The sequence below is a fragment of the Pteropus vampyrus genome, unplaced genomic scaffold (assembly GCF_000151845.1).
Source record: "Pteropus vampyrus isolate Shadow unplaced genomic scaffold, Pvam_2.0 Scaffold68, whole genome shotgun sequence".
Taxonomy (NCBI): domain Eukaryota; kingdom Metazoa; phylum Chordata; class Mammalia; order Chiroptera; family Pteropodidae; genus Pteropus; species Pteropus vampyrus.
Genome location: NW_011888849.1, coordinates 175,524 through 194,259, shown reverse-complemented (window position 1 = coordinate 194,259; position 18,736 = coordinate 175,524). Strand labels below are relative to the sequence as shown.

Genomic DNA, 18,736 nt, shown 5'->3' with positions numbered 1-18,736 from the left:
TAGGATGGAAATGTCTCTGAAAGGGAAATGGGACAACCACATTTTGCACAGGTTAGTACTTTATAAAACACTAGCTACAGCAAAGATTTTACTTAACAAACAATTAAAAAAAAACTGTATATGTAAATATAAATATTAATTCATAAGAACCACATAACTACAAGAAAAATACTATCTTTGCTCACATGATTACAACACAAATCTGTTTGATGACCAAGTCACCAGTGACATAGCTTAATCTTGATTTTACCATATGAAAAGAAAAATCAAAAATCAGAGGGAAGAAGTTAGTTTGCAACAGGTTTCCTAAAACATTTTCTATGAGTCTCAGTCTAATGCTGTCCCCACTGTAGAACCATGAGGTAGGTGAAACCCTCTTAAGGCCAGCAGGCCTATCAAAGTCTTCTTGGATAGGACCCAGTACAAATGTGCCTGGTAAGGAAAAGGTGTCAACACTTACCCCGCAAAACTGTCATTTGCAGCTTCCTTTGAAAAATGTTATCTCAACAGCTTAAAGAGTAGTAAGAGCAAAGTGACATGCAGACTGTTAAAAGAGGAATTCTACATAAGGCGGTCTCAGAACAAAATATATTAAGTACTCTGGCCATAATAACTACTAGGGGAAAAACTGAACAAAATAAAATGGGGGGACGGGGGGTACCACTCTTACCCGTAGCACATGCAGTTCCCAAAGAGCGGTGTTCTGAGCATTGCAGTACTCGGGTTCATCGAGTTCAGGGAGGAAAACCCCACTTCCCTGAGATTCACTGTCCAGCAACAGATCTGTTTTGGGGAAAGTCTGCAAAAATGACACATAAGAAGGATTAATTAAATTAATATTGTTAATTTAAAGAAGGCTACTTGATTCTGCATTTTTATTTGTAGTTAAATTTCATTTGATTTTAAGGTTATATAAGAGCTATAAGCATATGGACTTCATACTTAGTTTTAATTTTTGAAATTAAATTAAATTAAATTAAATTAAATGAGAACGAAAATTGCCAAGGGTTATTTTCTTGGCTTGCTAAGAATTTATCTTGCAAGAGAAAACAGAATATTCTTTTCACCCAGCAATCCCACTTTTAGGAGTCTTTCCAACACAAATAATTAGATACACATAAGTATATTCATTATAGCATCATTTGTAATAGCTTTTTAAAAGGAAAAAAGCTATATCAAAAGAAAAATACAAAGTATAAAAACCAGACTTGCCTGAATTTCAATCCCACCTCTGCCACTCACTAGCAGTGTCACCTTAAGCAAGTTACCCATTCTCTCTGGACCTCAGTCTTCCCCGAAATAATAATAGTAGCTACTTCACAGAGCTGTTACAAAAATTCAGTGAGTTAATTTTTGTAGAGCAATTTTTATAGTGGCAGGTACATAGTAAGAACTACATTAAGTGTTAAGCAAATAACTTTATTTAGTCATTAGAGAAATAAAGTAACTATATTTGTACTGACACAAAAAAATGTGTTCATCAATTAAGTGTTAAAAAAAAAGTCATGTTGTTAGTGTTTAATGTATGCATTTATATTTACGAATTTTTTAAAAGTTTGCTGGAAGGATACCCACCAAACAGTAAAAATGGCTACCTCTGGAGAGTATCACTAGGAGTGAAATGCTTTCCTTTTGTAATTCTATGTACTTCCCTAATCGCCTGATTAAGACATGCCTCAAACAAAGCACCACTGCTGCAGGGCCAGAACTTACATCCGTATCACTACTTACATGCATTAATATTCTGTTAGTTGCCAGAATGCCAATGCTTGCATTTGGAAGAACGTGAAGAGCAAGGGTGCAGAGGCGCTTGATGAAGGCAAGGGCTCGCTGCTGAGAAACCTGCTTTCTGCGCTTAGTTAGCATGATGTCAAGGCACTGGAGTACAATCGCGACCCCTTCACTGGTAGCACCTAAAATAGCAGATACACTCTTCATTACTTTTTCATTATGCAGCCTCACCTAACTCCAGAAAAACCCAAGATCAACCAGCGTATCTGTCCCAAATCATTTCCCTAATCCGCAAAGCAGACTATACTGCTCAGGAGACGCAGTGGGTTATAGTGCATCTTCAATGGATTCTAGTTCTCTCGCTCCAAGTCTTACTCAAGGTTAAATACAGACGTGTGGCACTGGCAGGCCAGCATTTTATACACCAGTACCTAGTTCTCATTTTTCATTGACTATAATTCTGGTCATAACATATTCTTAAAAGAAATATTTATTAAAGACACATTATCTAAACATACATACCTGCATGTAACTTGAACAGTGTTTTGTAAAGATGTGTATAGAATTTCATTGGATCAATATTCAGAACATCACCTTTGAAATGACAACAAATACCAATTAGGTATGTTCCAACCTCCAAAGGTAAAGCAAACAAACTTGATTAACAAAGCATCTCACCTTGACCGGAAAGAATATGAAAAGCAGTCTGGACACAATGAAGACTTTCTTGATAGCTTAGGTCCTTTAAAAAAAGGGGGAGATGTTAAGAATAATAATACCATTTATATCTTTTATTAGTTTCGAGTATACAATACATGGGTTAGACATTTATATAGTTTATGAAATGATCCCCCCAATACTCCATTTAATCTATCAGGCTCTACACATAGCCATTACAATACTACTGGCTACATTCCCTATGCCATGCTCCCCATCTCTGTGACCATCTTTCAACTACTAATTTGTCCCTTTGTAACCCTTCACTCCTTTCTTCCAGCCTCTTAAACCCCTTTCAAGGCAATCACCACAATGTCCTCTGTATCTGTGAATCTATTTTCATTTTGTTTGGTTTTTTTGTTCCGTAGATTCTACATATAAGTGAAATCATATGGTATTTATCTTTCTCTAACTTATTTCACTCAGCATAATAACCTCTAGGTCCATCTATGTTGTTGTGAATGGTAGGATTTCATTTTTTGTATGGCTGAGTAATATTCCATTGTATATATGAACCACAACTTCTTGATCCAATCTTCTGTTGATGGGCATTTAGATTGCTTCCATATCTTGTCTATTGTGAATCGTGCTGTCATGAATATAGGGATGCATAGATCTTTATGAATTATTGTTTTGGTTTTCTTTAGATAAATACCCAGAAGTGCAATTGCTGGGTCAAAAATTTTAATTTTTTGAAGAACCTTCAGACTGTTTTCCATAGTAGCTGCACCAATTTGCAATCCCAATGCCATTTACACCTTAAAAAGTAATTCATTAATAGAGTTACTTACACCAGACTCAATGAGACTATGTAGAACCACTAATAAATCATCAAAAAATTCCACATTTATAAGGTGAGCAAACCTAGAATCAAACAAAATGTAGTTAAAAGGTAACCTAAAAACAGAAATAAAGCAGCCAAAAATTAAACGACTTTAAAATTATGTTTTTAACATTCTTTATTCCAAAATGTTAGCTATGATGGAGATGATGATGAAAATTTGTTTACTGATACTTTTCAATAATTTAGATCAGCCTTTTTGACAATTCATCCACCACTGGATTCTATACTCAGCAGAAATATATAAGGCACTAAACAAACTAAATATAGTATTTCAAAACTACTTCTGCCCTGAGAAAGAAGTTGCTAAAAGTAAACAACTTCCCCAGGAAAGTTTACCAGGTGCCCGACACTGTTCTAAGTCATAAAGGACAAGCGGCATCAGCTTCTAAGAAAACAGGTGGTGGGAAGAAAGAAAAGAGGAAAGATTCTGTTAGTTATAAGAATATAGACCCCATGTAAGCTTTAAAAGTAAAAGGGAAAAGAAGTTGGACCTGGTGTCTAGTTCAGGTTCTGCAATTAATTACCTTTATGATCCTCCGTAAGTCACTTGGCTGGCCTGGGCCTCTATTTCTAGAAATAACTGAGATCACCCAATAGAGTTAAAGAGAAAGAATCGTGGGAGCTCCTAAATGTCAGGGCACCCTGTACACTATAAAATATTAGGCACTGAAATAGTTCAAAGATAACTCTTCAATATTAGTGCAAGAGCCTTTGACGCTATGTAAATCTTAGAACAAGGACCTTGTAAGTGATATAGTCTCCATGTATTGGTATAACCTTTAGGGGAAGCAATTTGGCAATATTTATCAAACTTTCAAATGAGCATAACCTTTGGCCAGACAATATATGAACTCAAGTGCATGAAGATATTTCCAGTGCAACAAAAGAGACAAGCCAAATAAAGTAAAACAAGGAAAGGCTAGTGACAAAAAAGAAATGAGAACTGAGAAGAACACTAAGTCAGCTTTAGTAAACCCTGTTTAAAAGTCATGGTTACTTCAGTCTTATTTAGAAAGAATCTAAAAGGTTTCAGCCTACACAGCCCTTACTTGGCAAGACCTTCTAGAACCACTGGCAGGAGAGGTGACTTCTGGGCCTTCTTCAATATTCTGAAGTAGGTCACAAACACAATATTCAAAGTCTCCGTGTGCTGGCAAAAGAAACAGACAACGGGATTTTAGTATAACCCAGTACATGTTCTCCTGAGTTACCATAGTTAGCACTTTCAAAGCTCAACCTTTTTTGTCCCTTTCCATCCTTCCCCACGATTCAATCTTAGGAGCTTTGACAAAACAGAATGAAGATACACAGCCCGTGACTTCATAAAACCGGCACTGATCACATTACAGTTACTTGCACATCTCATATCCAAGCCTCGTGAAATAAACCAAAATTACATAACCACAAGTTAAAACAATAAATCCCTAATTAAAATTATTTAACAAAACATTTCATAGGCATAAGAGAATGTGAAACTGCCTACCAGTTTAAGTTTTTTCTCAGAACTCTCTGAAGCTTCTGCCTCTCGAAGCTCTCGCTCTAGCTTCTCTTCTGCTTTCTTCCACTGAAAATAGATTGAAAAAAAGTAAGAGTATATACCACTGAGTGAAAAAAACATGCTTCAGGGGCATAATATGTAAACATTACGAAACACATACAACACTATGTGTTTCATAATATTTAAATCAAATATAACCAAAAGTACAAAAATGTGGCTAAGAAGCATACACAAACCAAACTCATGACAGCGACTGCCTTCTGGGAGGAAGGCACAAAAACTGAGACAGGGGTCTGAGACCAAAGGGGATTCTAATTCTGGTTTCTTACTTTTCAAGAAAAAAACTGAGGTGAGTCTATTAATATCTGCTCATTCAGAAAGGTGGATACATGGGATTTACTATACTATTCTCTGTAGTTGTTTTAAACTTAAAATATTTCAAAAAAGAAAAAAGAACATGCTGAGCCCAGAAATAATTCTCGATATTAAATCATCTGACATAGAAACCAGACATCAACAATATTTCCCAAACTCATTTATATACAAGGCATAAAACCAGATACACTACAGAAATTTAATAAAATACCAATTTTTTTCCACTTCCTTATACTGTAAGAGCAGCAAACAATGGTTGTTAAGCTGCCTGAAACACAGGGAACAGTTTCCTTCCCTCGTGTGAGGCTGCTAAAGAGCTTCCACATTCTTATTACACTTTTGCTTCCCTTCAGCTACATACATGCTGTTCTTACCAAGCATCTCCAACTTATGTTAAGGAAATACGGAATAAATAACGAAAATATCTACCTTCATTTCATTTGTTTACACTTATTACGTTTAATTTGATATTCTGTCACATTTTCAAAATTATTAGATACATTCGAAGATGGATAACCTGGAAATTATTTTTGTTTTGTTTTTATAAGCAATTTGCTAACCCTACTAAACTGTTTAGAAATGTTCTGAGACGTGATAGCAACGGTGGTGGTGGTGGTAACTAATGTTTATAAAGCACACCCAGTGTTAGGCACTCTGCTGAATTCTTTACGTACATCATCTTACTTAAACTACACAATGACTCTGCAAGGTGGGGGCTTTTTTTTTAATTAAATTATTTATTTTAATTAGTTTTAAGTATACAGTACATTGGTTAGACATTTATATAGTTTATTAAACAATCCCCCTAGTTGCTAATTCTCTCCTCTGGTTTTCCTCCTAGCCAATATATTAATCCTAATTGCACTGGTGGGTACTTTTAATTAGCTCCATTTCTCAAAGTTAAAAAAAACAAAAAAAGGTGTCCAAAGTCTCATAGTAAATAAACAAAGGTTTCAAACACAAACCAATAAAGAAACATGATTCAATTAACAAAACCTACTTCACATGAATACAACCTTTCTGTTAAGAAAAGAATCTGTGTCACAATGAATCTAAGATGATCTTAAAAGCCAGCATGGCAAGAAAATCTTTTCATCTATTGCTCTCTTTGCAAATGAATTGTCAGCTTAAACTGATATCAAAAAATATTTCTTTGGAACAACTGGGAAAAACTAAATTCTCTAAGTATTTGATTTTAAAATATTTATAATTATGATTTAATTATGATTTTTACATGTGCCTAAACTATGATTTTAATCTAAAAGCAAATAAAATAAAAAAAGAAATAAATCAAACCTTTCTCTGCATTCTTGATAGATTTTTTCTCTTTTCCTTGAACGTCATGAACTTTTTTGGTTTATTAATGTCTTCTGTATCTTTTTTCACTTCTACTTCTTTGATTCTTAAGCACAAGAATGTTTTCAACATCTAATATTGAAGGAAACACAAACACTTAATATTTATACTGCCCTCAAAAAATTTATACAGAAAAACAAGCATTTAAACAGTTATTTCCCTTTTTCACGCAAAAAAAAAAAATGCAAAATATCTTTTACCACATTTTACACAAAGTTCTATTACATCTTTTTGCTAAACATAGTATGTCTATGAAAGAACAAACTAGTATTTGGCTAAATACATGTAATATTACTTTACAGTTTAATGAAAATAAGGAAGAGAGAACACATTATTTGGCACTGGAATATATCATTATAAAGAGTAGGCAGGCCAGAAAAAGGTTTAGACCAGTATGGGAGGAGAAGATATAAATTAGGTTATTTCTAAGCCAGCTTCAGTTTACCAAACCAGCTTTAGTTTTATAGCAAACAGTTCTGATCTTCATCTTTTTCAGATTAAAAAAACATGACAACAAGTGTTATTAATTGTAAGAACTTATTTTCCTTCTTGACAATGGGTCTCCAACTTTAGCAAACATCATCACCTGAGGGGCTTTTTAAAACACAAACAGCTGGACCCCAGTGCAGTTTCTGATTCAGTAAGTCTGGAGTGGGGCCCCAGAACTTGTATTTCTAATTCCCACTGATGCTGGTCCAAGGACCACAATGAGAACTATTGCCTTAAGCCATTCAAAAAATTGAGCCGCTAATTTGGAAGCAGGTGTTTTGTGTGTTATAGCAACTATCCAAACACAAAGACAAAAGGAGTTTAAAATCCTACATTTCCTGGGGAAGAAACCATTCTATTGATCTGCGGTCACAGAAACATTTCCAGAAAGAAAAAAAACTTGAAAACTACAGCTTTATATTTTTCCATTATGTACACTGGAAGAAAACTGACTATTTCAGAGTACAGGGCTTAAAAGCATAAAATGAAAACAGAGAAGAACTACATGCATAAATAGTGAACCTAAAGTTACTCTAGGTATCAGAAAGATCAACTTGAGTATCTTGTAGGTATTCTATGTGCTCATAAAATACTAGCCACTGATGAAAAATAACTCCAAATTAAAGAATATAATAGCCTTGGCAAGAGCACCGAAAATACACAACAGAGAAGGACATTCTCTTCAATAAATGGTACTGGGAAAAACTGATACTACATGTAGAAGAATAAAACTGAACCCTTATCGTAAACCATTCATGAAAATTAACTTGAAATGGATTAAAAACTTCAGTGTAAGACGTGAAGCTATAAGACTCCTAGAAAAATAATAAGGCAAAAGGTCCCTGACACTGGCCTTAGGAATGTTTTTTTGGATATTACACCAAAAGCACAGGCAACAGAAGCAAAAATAATCAAGTGGGATCACATTAAACTAAAACTTCTGCAAACCATCAACAGAATGAAAAATCAATCTACAGAATGGGAAAAAAAATTTGCAAATCATATATCTGATAAGTGGTTAATACCCAAAATACATATGGAACTCACACAACTAAATAGCAAAATCAAATAATCTGATTAAAAAATGGGCCAAGAATCTAAATAGAGATGTTTCCAAAGAAGACATATGGATGCCCAAAAGGTATATTAAAAGGTGCTCAACATCACTAATCATTAGGGAAATGCAAATCAAAACCACAGTGAATTATTACCTCACACCTATCAGAATGGGTATTATCAAAAAGACAAGAAATAAGTGTTTAGCATGGATGTGGAGAAACGGCAACCCTTATGAATTGTTGGTGGGAATAAAAACTGATCAGCCACTATGAAAAACAGTATGGAAATTCCTCAAAAGATTAAAAACAGAATTATCACATAATCCGGCAATCCCACTTCTGGTTATATAACCAAAGGAAGTGAAATCAGTATTTCAAAGAGATATGTGCACTCCCATGTTCACTGCAGCATTATTCAGAATAGCCAAGATATGGAAACCGCCTATGTATCTGTAGACAAATAAATGAATAAAGAAAATGAAGTATAGACATGTAATGGAATATTATTCAGCCATTAAAAAGAATCCCACCATTTGTGACAACATGGATGAACCTAGAGGGCATTATGCTAAGTGAAATAAACCAGACACAGAAAGACAAATACTGTATGATCTCACTCATGTGTGGAATCTAAAAAAGTCAAACATCTATAACCAGAGAGAACACTGATTGCCAGGGAATGGATCAAATGGGGAAATGTTGGTCAAATGATACAAACTTTCAGTTATAAGATGTCTAAGTTCTGAGAGCTAAAGTACAGCAGGATGAATATAGTTAATAATACCTTATCATACACTTGAAATTTGCTACAAGAGTAAATCTTAAGTACTCTCACCACACACACAAAAAAAGTAACTATGAGAGGTCATAGAGGTGTTAATTAACTTGATTGTGGTAATCACTTCACAATGTACACATATATTAAATCATCACAATGTACACCTTCAAAAAATTCACATTGTACTATCTAAATATGTACCCCAAAACCCCAACACATTAAAGAATGTAGTTTATAATTCTAACATCACTAAAATGAAAGTGTTTCCCTATGACCAAGTTTCATGTTCTTATTACCTGATCATTCTACCATTCTGAGTAAAAATACTGAATATTTTCCTCTTACTTAAGCCCAATTTCTATAATTTTAGCAGTTGAACTAAAATTATTGGCTTTAATGAAAGGAATTTTATGGCAAAAAAAAGACAAATTAGGAAATAAACAGTAGAAAATATCAACTTAATCAAAACTACAAGACTAAAAATAAAGTTAATAAAAATAAGACTCAAATGAGGAAAACCATAAAATTTCACTTAAGAACATAAAAGCCTTAAATATATGGCAAGATATATGATATTTTTGAACAGAAAAAAATTAATTCTGTAAATATTTTAATTCTCCCAAACTAATCTACACATTGAATCAACTACAATCAAATTCTCTGTATGGACTATTTTGGGAGGGGAAAGTAAAAATCTAATTTTAAATCCCATCTAGAATACATTAAAATCATTTAAAATATTTTGGAGAAAAAAAGAATGATCCATGCCTTTTACTGCAATGCCCATTTAGATGAGCACCATCCTACTTGATACATTATAGTTATCTACACTGATACCATACACTCACAGAAAGAATTCAATATTTAAATATAAATACTTAATCAGATTAAGTATTTAAATATAAAAACTAAAATGCTTCTGGAAGAATTCTTTCGGAAAGAGAGAATCTATAAATCTTGGGATTGAGGATCTATCCATGACAAAAATTCACCTCATATATAAGGGAGGAGAAAATGACAGTGATTAATTAAAATATAAAATTTCTACAAAGCAAAAGAGACCAAAATACAGAATTAAAAGTCAGAGCAACAAACAAATATTTGAAACTTACAGAGACTTATTATCCTTACTATGTAATGTAAGCTCAAAAAACACAGAGCGTGTTTCTTTTGTTCACTATTTTATCCCCAGAACCTAGACTAGTGCCTAGTACACAGCTGATATTTACTGAAATGAATATTAAAAAAAGTTATTACGAGCCATTAAGAATGACAAATACCTGAGAAAAACTGGCAAAGAATAAAAACAGGCAAAATATTCAAATGATGAATAAATGTCTAGAAGTAAAACCTAATAACGATGTGTAAACAAAAAATATATATGTAACATACAGTATTTTTTACCTACCAGACTAACAAAGATTAAATAGTTATGGTTATGGGGAAATGACACCCCTATCACCAGCAGGAATTAAGTGATAAAATGTTTTTGGAGAAAAATTTGGCATTCTCTCTCAAGTTTTTAAATGTGTATTCCATTGGATCCAGTACCTACACCTTAGAAATTTACCTCACAAAATACTCACACAAGCATGAAAAAATAATATGGCCAAAATGTCCTCTTCCATGCTGACTACAATAGCAAAAATCTACAAACAACTCGGCTGTCCATCAAGTAGGAAGCTATATATTCACATAATGGAACACTAAGGTAGATATTCAAAAGAATGGGATAGCCCTATACTTAAGTCCACAATACATAAAATGAAAACATCCAGAATAATTCCCACAACATAAAACTATTTTTATTTTAAAATAAATCTATATCTGCATAGAAAACCATCTAGGATACAAATCAAACTGTAAAGAGAAAAATATCAGTTTAACAATCAAAAGCATATGACTAAATAGAAGTTTACATCTGGAGAACTGAGTATTTTCCCTTTCTACTTTGTACACTTCTATAAGAATAAATTCCTCATGACAACTAAAAATTAACTTAATAATTTAAAAACAAATACAATGCAAAGTAAAAAAAGACAAGCTTACCTCTGGCCTAACGTCATAATTTCTGCCCTTCACAAAACCAGAAATCACTTTAATTACACCAAGAGAAGCTTGGCCTAATTTATCTTGTTTAAAGAGTTTCTTTACCGCCTCACAACACATTTCAGATATCTGAAAAATAAAATGTTACACTAAACCAGTGTTTCTCAAACTTAGCACTACCGACATTTGGGACCAGATGATTCTTTGTTGTGGGGGGCTGTCCTGTGCATTGTAGGACATTTAGAAGCCTCGCCTTTACCACCTAGATGCCAGTGGTAACACACCCCCACCACTATAGTAGTAACAATAAAAAACGTCTGTAAACACAGCCTACTGTTCCCTGCAGGACAAAATTGCCCCCTCTTCAAAACAATGCACTAAACTTACAGTCAAATAATTTTCTTAAAGAGACAATGTTTAACAAATTAACAAATTAACAAATTATTTTAACAATAAATAACAGCTCCTAAGGAATTTTCTGTTTTTAAGTTTCTGTTAAGCGCAAAGCCACGATCATTAAGAGTAACCCACCGATTTTGACACATCATTCATGAGAGGGACAATCAATACAATGATGTTGTTGTGGAAATTGAAATGAGGTAGTGCCACCAACAGCTCACACAGGCTCTTCACAGCCACTTCTGCCAGTCCTTTATATGCCTTTAAGGAAACTACATTACTTTTCTTCAGCTTCCTTTGCTTCCAGTCTAGTCAAAAGATAATTGTAACTAGTTATTTTACTCATTGGTCAATACTTCAACTAATTATCTTTCTGTTACAGTAATGTGATAATATGAAAACTCAACACACCATGCAAATTCTTCAATAGGAGTTGTATCTATACTTAAACAAGAACGAAGGTTATCATTAAAATTTTTCTATACCATTCACCCTCTGACTCTAACCACAATTACCAGAATCTTGGTTTTCTGTATGTTTTAAGAGCTAAATCATTAGATTAAAAGGAGGACGGAGGGGAGAGGGAGCTGGATACCTTTAAGGAGTCCTTGCACTGCGCTCTACCAAGGCTGTCCCCAAAACACTCAACTATAAGTCAAGAGCCTGGGTTCAAATCCTAGTCACCCACTAACTGGCTGGTGAATATGAGGAAATCCTAAACTCTCTGAGCCCCAGACTATTTCATGTTTCAAAAATCCCAAGAATCCAAAACATCATTTCTCCTGACTTCCTGCTGATGATCACTATGGTATCTTTACCCAGAAGGTCCAAAAGAAATTAAAATTCTCCTTCAAAATAATTGATGATTCATAATACCTCTTTTCTAGAAATTTCTACATATACAATGTTACTGTAACATGGCATGTTGAATATGAGAATATGAAAATATGCTAGTCTCTCTACAGCAGGTTCAACATCTCCTTCTACAATACAGCCAGAGGTGAGAAAGATAATATGGATAGTACCTTTATTTTAAAACCTGCTTCTCATACATATAATATTTCCCTAAACAGACTGTGTTCACCATAAATAAGAACCATATATTCTAGTTACTTAAACCTGACAAGACATAATTGACAGATGAATGGGTAAACAAAACGTGGTATATATACATACAATGGAATATTGTTTGATCTTAGAAAGGAAATTCTGACATATGCTACAACAAGGCTGAATCTTGAAGATCTCATGCTAAATAAAATAAGGAAGTCACAAAAGGACAAATATTATGATTCCATTTATATGAGATTCCTGGACAGTCAAATTCATAGAGACAGAAAGTAGAACGATGGCTGCCAAGTGCTGGAGGGCCGGGAGAGGTAATGGGGAGTTAATGTTTAATAAGCACAGAATTTTGGTTGGGGAAGATGAAAAAGTTCCAGAGATGGAAGGTGGCGATGGTTGTACAACAATGTGAATTTACTTAATGTCACATAATTATTCACTTAAAAATAGTTAAAATTATAAAGTTTATGTTATTTATATTTTACCATGATTTATTTTAAAACTTGGAGAGTTCATAGTGGTTCAATTCACTTAGAAAAGATCTGCACCTGCATGGTCCAATACAGACGCCACTGGCACACGTGGCAAATGAGCACCTGAAATGTGACTAGTCCAAGTTCATGTGTGCTAGACGTATAAAATACACACCAGATTTTGAACTTAGTACAAAAAACTGTAAACTATCTCACTAATTTTAAAAATTGATTATATGTTAAAACGATAAATTAGACATATATAATTTACTGCTAAAATTAATTTTCTTCCTTTTTACTTTTTTCTGAGAGTGGCTACATTTTTTTAAATAACTTGTATGTCTCATTATATTTCTAGTGATAGTGTTGGTCTACACAAAGCTCCTAGGACTTATCCCTGGGAGAATAAATGCTAGCAAGTTCCAACTGAGATATCGGAACTTAGAAGCAATACCCATGCCACACACCCACCACTTCCATGCGCTACCACCTCCATGCCTTTATTGGGCCAATAGGATTCAGTAGACCTGTTCCAGCTGAGAGGGCAACAAGGTGATCCTTTGGCCCAACACTAAGCAAAGGAGCCCACCGAGTTAGTGAAAGCACCTAGCCTAGGAAACTGAACCCCTTCCCCAATCATGTCTAAATTTTTCCTATAGCCTTCCTTTTCTGAACAAAGAAAAAGAGAACAAGGGTTTGACAGAAGAGTTTCTCAGCCTGAATAACTGCCTTGTAAGCTATCTTCAAAGCACTCGTGACAAGCCATCCTTCTCCCCTGACTACTCCCTCCAAAAATAGTAGAATTCCAACTTCATAAATTTAAGAAACATACAACTAAGTACTAGGTAGCAACAATACTAATAACTGGTAAAACATAGTGCCTAATACAGGCTAGGCATAGTTCTAAGTGCTTTACATCTATAAATTCACTTACTTCTTACACAACAATCTAATGAGGTAAGTACTATTATTCCCATTTTAGAGAGAGAAAAACTGAGACAAAGAGAGATTAAGTGACGTACCTAACACATATGTGTTAATGGGTAGTTAGACTATCCTGGGAAATCTAACTCTAGACTCCGCTCCTGACCATACATTATGACAGTCAACACACAGCACAGAATATAGAATTCACCTTCCTGACCAAAGCTAAGTATGTTACATGCTTTTATGGTATGTTTAATATACCTTTAACCATTTGCTCCAGATTTTCCAAATAAAATTTATACTGGCTAACCAGGCCTTCTTCAAATTCTCTCAACTTTTGGGTTTCTTTACGGATCTGAAAAGACCAAAAAATCAATCACTTTTCAACATCAAAATACTGAAATTCAAAACTTAGTGCAAAATAGGAATACCCAGTATATACAGTCATGTAAAAACAACCAAACAAAAAAAACTCTATTATTTCTCCCATCTCTAGCTCTCCAAAATTTTCAGCTTATTTTGTATAGTAATTATGTTTCGCATACCTTGGTAGACTTTTCTGCCTCTGTTAGAGGCCGGATTTTATATGAAGGAGTAATGTCTTTAAACAACTCCATCAGAGAAACTGTCACCAGCTTTCGAACAGTAACAGCCACATCAGGATCCTGTTCCATCAGCATGGAACGTAATTCTTTCAATTTTTTAATCTGTTAAAGAAATAACTTATAAGGCTAGAAAATCACAGCAAAACAATTATGAGCAAAAGCACTATAGGTGAAATTCACACAATGACTCACAGAGTCTAGTCAAGCCATTCACAACTCCAGACACAGCCCCTGTTACCAAGAGGTAAATTGCTAAAGTTATAAATTAATAAAAATTTTGTTAAATTAGTAGAAAAGATATAGACTTAAAAAACAGCTTAAATTTGTTAATATACCTATTTTTAGAAAATTTTTTTAATTGGGTTTTCTTAAAGCATGTGTAGCCTATTTCCCTAAAAAGACTTACTGACATATATTAATGTTATATATACCAATCAAAATATAATCACATGTATATAAATTAATCAGGAATTAATATAATGTATCCACATTAACTTTAGCTTCAAAGTTACTCATACAAAGATCATTTGTATGATACAATGCAGAAGTAGAAAATTGGCTTAAACTAACGTGCTTGCTTTGATGAGCTACTATTGCCTGCTGGAACAGTATCTTGAGAAGCAACATTAGTTGATTAGCAATGTTTGTCATAACAGGGAGAGAACAAGTATGTCACCACCTATTTGCTGTCCTTAACTTATATGAAATGAGCATGAGGCTCCAGAGTAGAAGACCTGGGTTTCAATACAGTGGCTGTTAAAATCTGAAACAAATCACTTGAGTTTTTAAAGGCTCAATTTTTCAGCTGTAAAATGAGATCAGTAGCTCTTGTCTTTGTGGTTTTATAATGATTAAGTGCAGTAATACAGGTGAGAAATATTCCAAATTCCCCTCCCCAATTCTGCTCCAGATCTTCCCCTCACTTTGTTAGAAAAGGACAAATGCCACTCCAAAGCATATCCACACGAAATTTCTTCTATAAATGTAAACAATCTATTTTATTGTTCAGTAAACAAATATTTGTCATAGTAGGATGCTTGGGACACAAAGTTAACAAAAATAACAGTATGACTCTATATGACTTCATGTATACTACTATCATTTATTTAATCCTCACAACAGTTTTAAAACAGGTCCCATCTCTTTTTAGGAATGAAAACGAGCCTCCGGTAAAAATCTTACCTAAAGTCTAACAAATAGTATGTAGCAAAGCCAAGACTAAATCTCAAGTTTCTTGAGTCCACATTATAATCATCACCACCTTCACTATTGTACGCATGGCACTATAATTCATTGTTACTCTCTAGCCTATTTCACTTAAAATATTTTCCACTTGCAAGTATTCCTGACTAATCTCACCGACTATTGTGTAGCACGTTCCTTACTAAAAACTCTACAGATCAGTCAAGCAAATTTACAAGTAGGTTCCTCCTCCCTAGTATAATTAATTTTATAGACTTATCACTTTTAGAGTTACAACATTAAGCCCAATATTTTCATTTAAAGACTCAGAGCATTTAAGAGACTTTTCTTAGATTATAGAAGAAATTATGTTCAGAAGTAGAATTACGCTAAGGTTCTATCTACTCTCTTATTCTAACTCAGTTACAGTATTTTGCTAGTGCTTTTCCTTTTTGTGTATACTTATAATTAACAAGAGAATCTTAAAATATTAGACATTTGGACTACATCTAATGTAAAGAACCTAAAGAAATTAATACTACTTACATTGCTTTCTGGATCTGATAATATGGTAGATGCCAAGGCTGAAATATGCAATTTCTTCTCCTGAAGTTTCTTCTTTCTCTCAAGTAAATGTTCTTCTATGGTCAGCTCTCGAATGGGATCTTCAACGATCTCTAAAACAGATTAGGTTTTCTCTCTTAAACATTCCTTTATTTACAAGTATCCAAGAACCATAATTCATATAATCTTCTCAATAATCATGAGACATGTACTATGAACAACCCCATTTTACAGATAAGGAAACTGAGGCAAAGAGAAGGTAACTGCCTAGGCTCATAAAACTGGCAGAAATGGGATTTAAACCCAGGCAGTCTGACTCTAGAGTTCATATTCTTAACTACTAGGCTAATAAACCCACAATAATTCATATTAATTAAGGGAAAGAGCAATCTGATGTGTTTTTTTTTTTTTAACACCTACAGCACCCGGTCTTCCTAGGTGATCTCCCATCCAAGTACTAACCAGGTCCAACCCTGCTTAGCTTCCGAGATCAGATGGGATCGGGCATGTTCGGGGTGGCATGGCCGTAGACTCTGATTGTTTTTTTAAGTACAGAATATTCTGTTTTCAATTCTATACAGTCCTTTGAACTACACAAAACATCAGTGCTTTGAATTATACAAAATGTTTACCTTAAGAAATTCACAGGGAACTAGATTTAATAAACACACAAGCATAATCTGCAATAAGCCTATGAAGGATGACTGAAAACTGAAATAGTTGACCTATAACCTAATTTACACTATTAATGAGGTTTCCTACGCAGAAGTAAAATTCAACCAGTTTGTTCTTTCAGAAATTCCAAAGCACAGTTTTTCACACTATAATATGTTCTTTCAATTTAATGTTGATCAGAACTGTGCTATCTAGAAAACCACATTTAAAACACACATACAAAGTACAACTGCTCTAAGAACCAAAATGATTTCATAGCACAGAATCATTTTTGTAATTTAAGCTAAACAGGTATAATAGTTATTTGTAGGCAGATCCTTCACTTACGATTTAAAAGAATTCAAAATAGTAACAATACACAAGACCTTCATGCATGCCTAGACATTACAAATATAAGTACATGAATTTTTCCATAATAAAAAGCAACAAATTGCACAATGTAGAAGTTTCAAAATGTAAGAAAATGTTCCAAATGACCTTGAAATGACCAGTATTCCAAAATGCACATTCCGATTTTATCTAAAATTAACTCACATTTACTATTATGCAAAAAAGGTTAATTCTCAATTAACAATTTAGTACCTATAAAGATGTATCCCATTACCTTGCTCAAGTTCCGGCTCTTCTTGATCCTCTTCATCTTGATTAGAGTCAATAACTGAAAAATGTGTATATCAAAAAATGAGACAATATATTTAAGTGGAGAAACTACAAAGGAAAGCAGGGAAGTGATTAACATAAAACTCAGGAAAGTAGTTACTTTCCTGAGGAGGGAGCAATTAGTGATTCAGGAGAGCACAAGGGACGTTTCTGGGTGCTGGAAGTATTTGTTCCTTGCCCAGATGGTGGTTTTAAGGGTGTGTTTTTTATAACAAACCATATAATTTCATATTTTTGATTTCTAAACTTTTCTGTGTTTTATTTCACAAAAGGCACATATAAGAAAAAAGGCCTAACAAAAGAAAACTAATATGCTGTAATTTTAGAAACAACAGAATTTGGTGAAATACCCTGAAAAAAAAAATCACCTAAACCCTGTAGTTTCAGTTGTGCTCGCAGTACAACAGACACCTGAGATAATCAACAGTATTTCTCGCCAAAATCATCAAGCTTGCCAGATGACTATTTGTTGCTATCCCTGTTTCATAGATATGGGTAAAAGTCAAAATAAAATTCAATTTGTAATAAAAGATATTATTAAGGACCTTAAATTTTAATACACAGGCTGATCAGATTCACCTGGCTTCTCCCTCGTCTGTGGGATTATGCCACTTTTGTCTTTGATAGGAAGCAAGTGAATCAATTCCTTCTCTGGTGCATACTGCAGAGTTCTTGGTATTTTTTCATATTTATCTATAACATGCTCATGCTTTCGTTTCTTGGCATGGACAGGCTCACTGCAGAAAACAAAATTAATTTTCAGTTTTAATATAACAAAAAGGAACCTAGAGATCTTCATTTTTAAAACACAGAAAAATAAACCACTAGCCAGACCTTCAATATATACATAGATAATAGCACCTGGACGCAGTACACAGCAGGCACTCAAATAGTAAATGAATAAATGAATTGTATAGTCTGCCACAAAGACTCAAACTATGGCTAATAGCTTTCTCTTTAGATGCAAAATAAATGTGAAAGTAACAGCAGAATCTTTTTGAAGAGTATTCCACAGAACCAAGGGTGACATGCTATTTTGGGTTCTCAAAAACCTTCAGAGCATAGCATGAATTTAGGAGTTAAAAACATCTAAGTTTAAACTTTAGATCCACTACTTGAGATTGTGGGGGAATATCAGTTTCCTCTCCATAAATGGGAATAATATCTACCTAATAGGGTAACTGAGGTCATAGCCATAAAGAATTCAGGACTGTTCCACCAATTCCTGAAACAAAGAACAGCATTCTTCCCCATTCACTCTACTTCACTATTCAAACTCAAAAGAAATAAA

The 18,736-nt window shown here is 33.9% G+C and overlaps 1 protein-coding gene and 1 non-coding gene across 2 annotated transcripts in view; both read right to left on the bottom strand.

Moving 5' to 3' along the window:
• NOC3L (NOC3 like DNA replication regulator) overlaps positions 1-18,736 on the bottom strand; it is a 28,271-nt gene that overhangs the window by 4,487 nt on the left and 5,048 nt on the right. The window contains exons 3-17 of the mRNA XM_023531469.1: positions 18,025-18,329; positions 17,390-17,443; positions 16,093-16,223; positions 14,305-14,466; positions 14,021-14,114; positions 11,427-11,602; positions 10,896-11,024; positions 6,462-6,593; positions 4,776-4,856; positions 4,342-4,442; positions 3,240-3,312; positions 2,410-2,473; positions 2,254-2,325; positions 1,732-1,913; positions 671-799 (exon numbers count right to left, since the gene is read on the bottom strand). Of these exons, the coding sequence (XP_023387237.1) occupies positions 671-799; positions 1,732-1,913; positions 2,254-2,325; positions 2,410-2,473; positions 3,240-3,312; positions 4,342-4,442; positions 4,776-4,856; positions 6,462-6,593; positions 10,896-11,024; positions 11,427-11,602; positions 14,021-14,114; positions 14,305-14,466; positions 16,093-16,223; positions 17,390-17,443; positions 18,025-18,329 (1,885 nt within the window). The remainder of the gene's footprint in view (positions 1-670; positions 800-1,731; positions 1,914-2,253; positions 2,326-2,409; positions 2,474-3,239; positions 3,313-4,341; positions 4,443-4,775; positions 4,857-6,461; positions 6,594-10,895; positions 11,025-11,426; positions 11,603-14,020; positions 14,115-14,304; positions 14,467-16,092; positions 16,224-17,389; positions 17,444-18,024; positions 18,330-18,736) is intronic.
• Positions 16,524-16,642, bottom strand: LOC111740831. The gene has a single exon (XR_002780760.1). It is a non-coding gene; the product is annotated as a 5S ribosomal RNA (ribosomal RNA).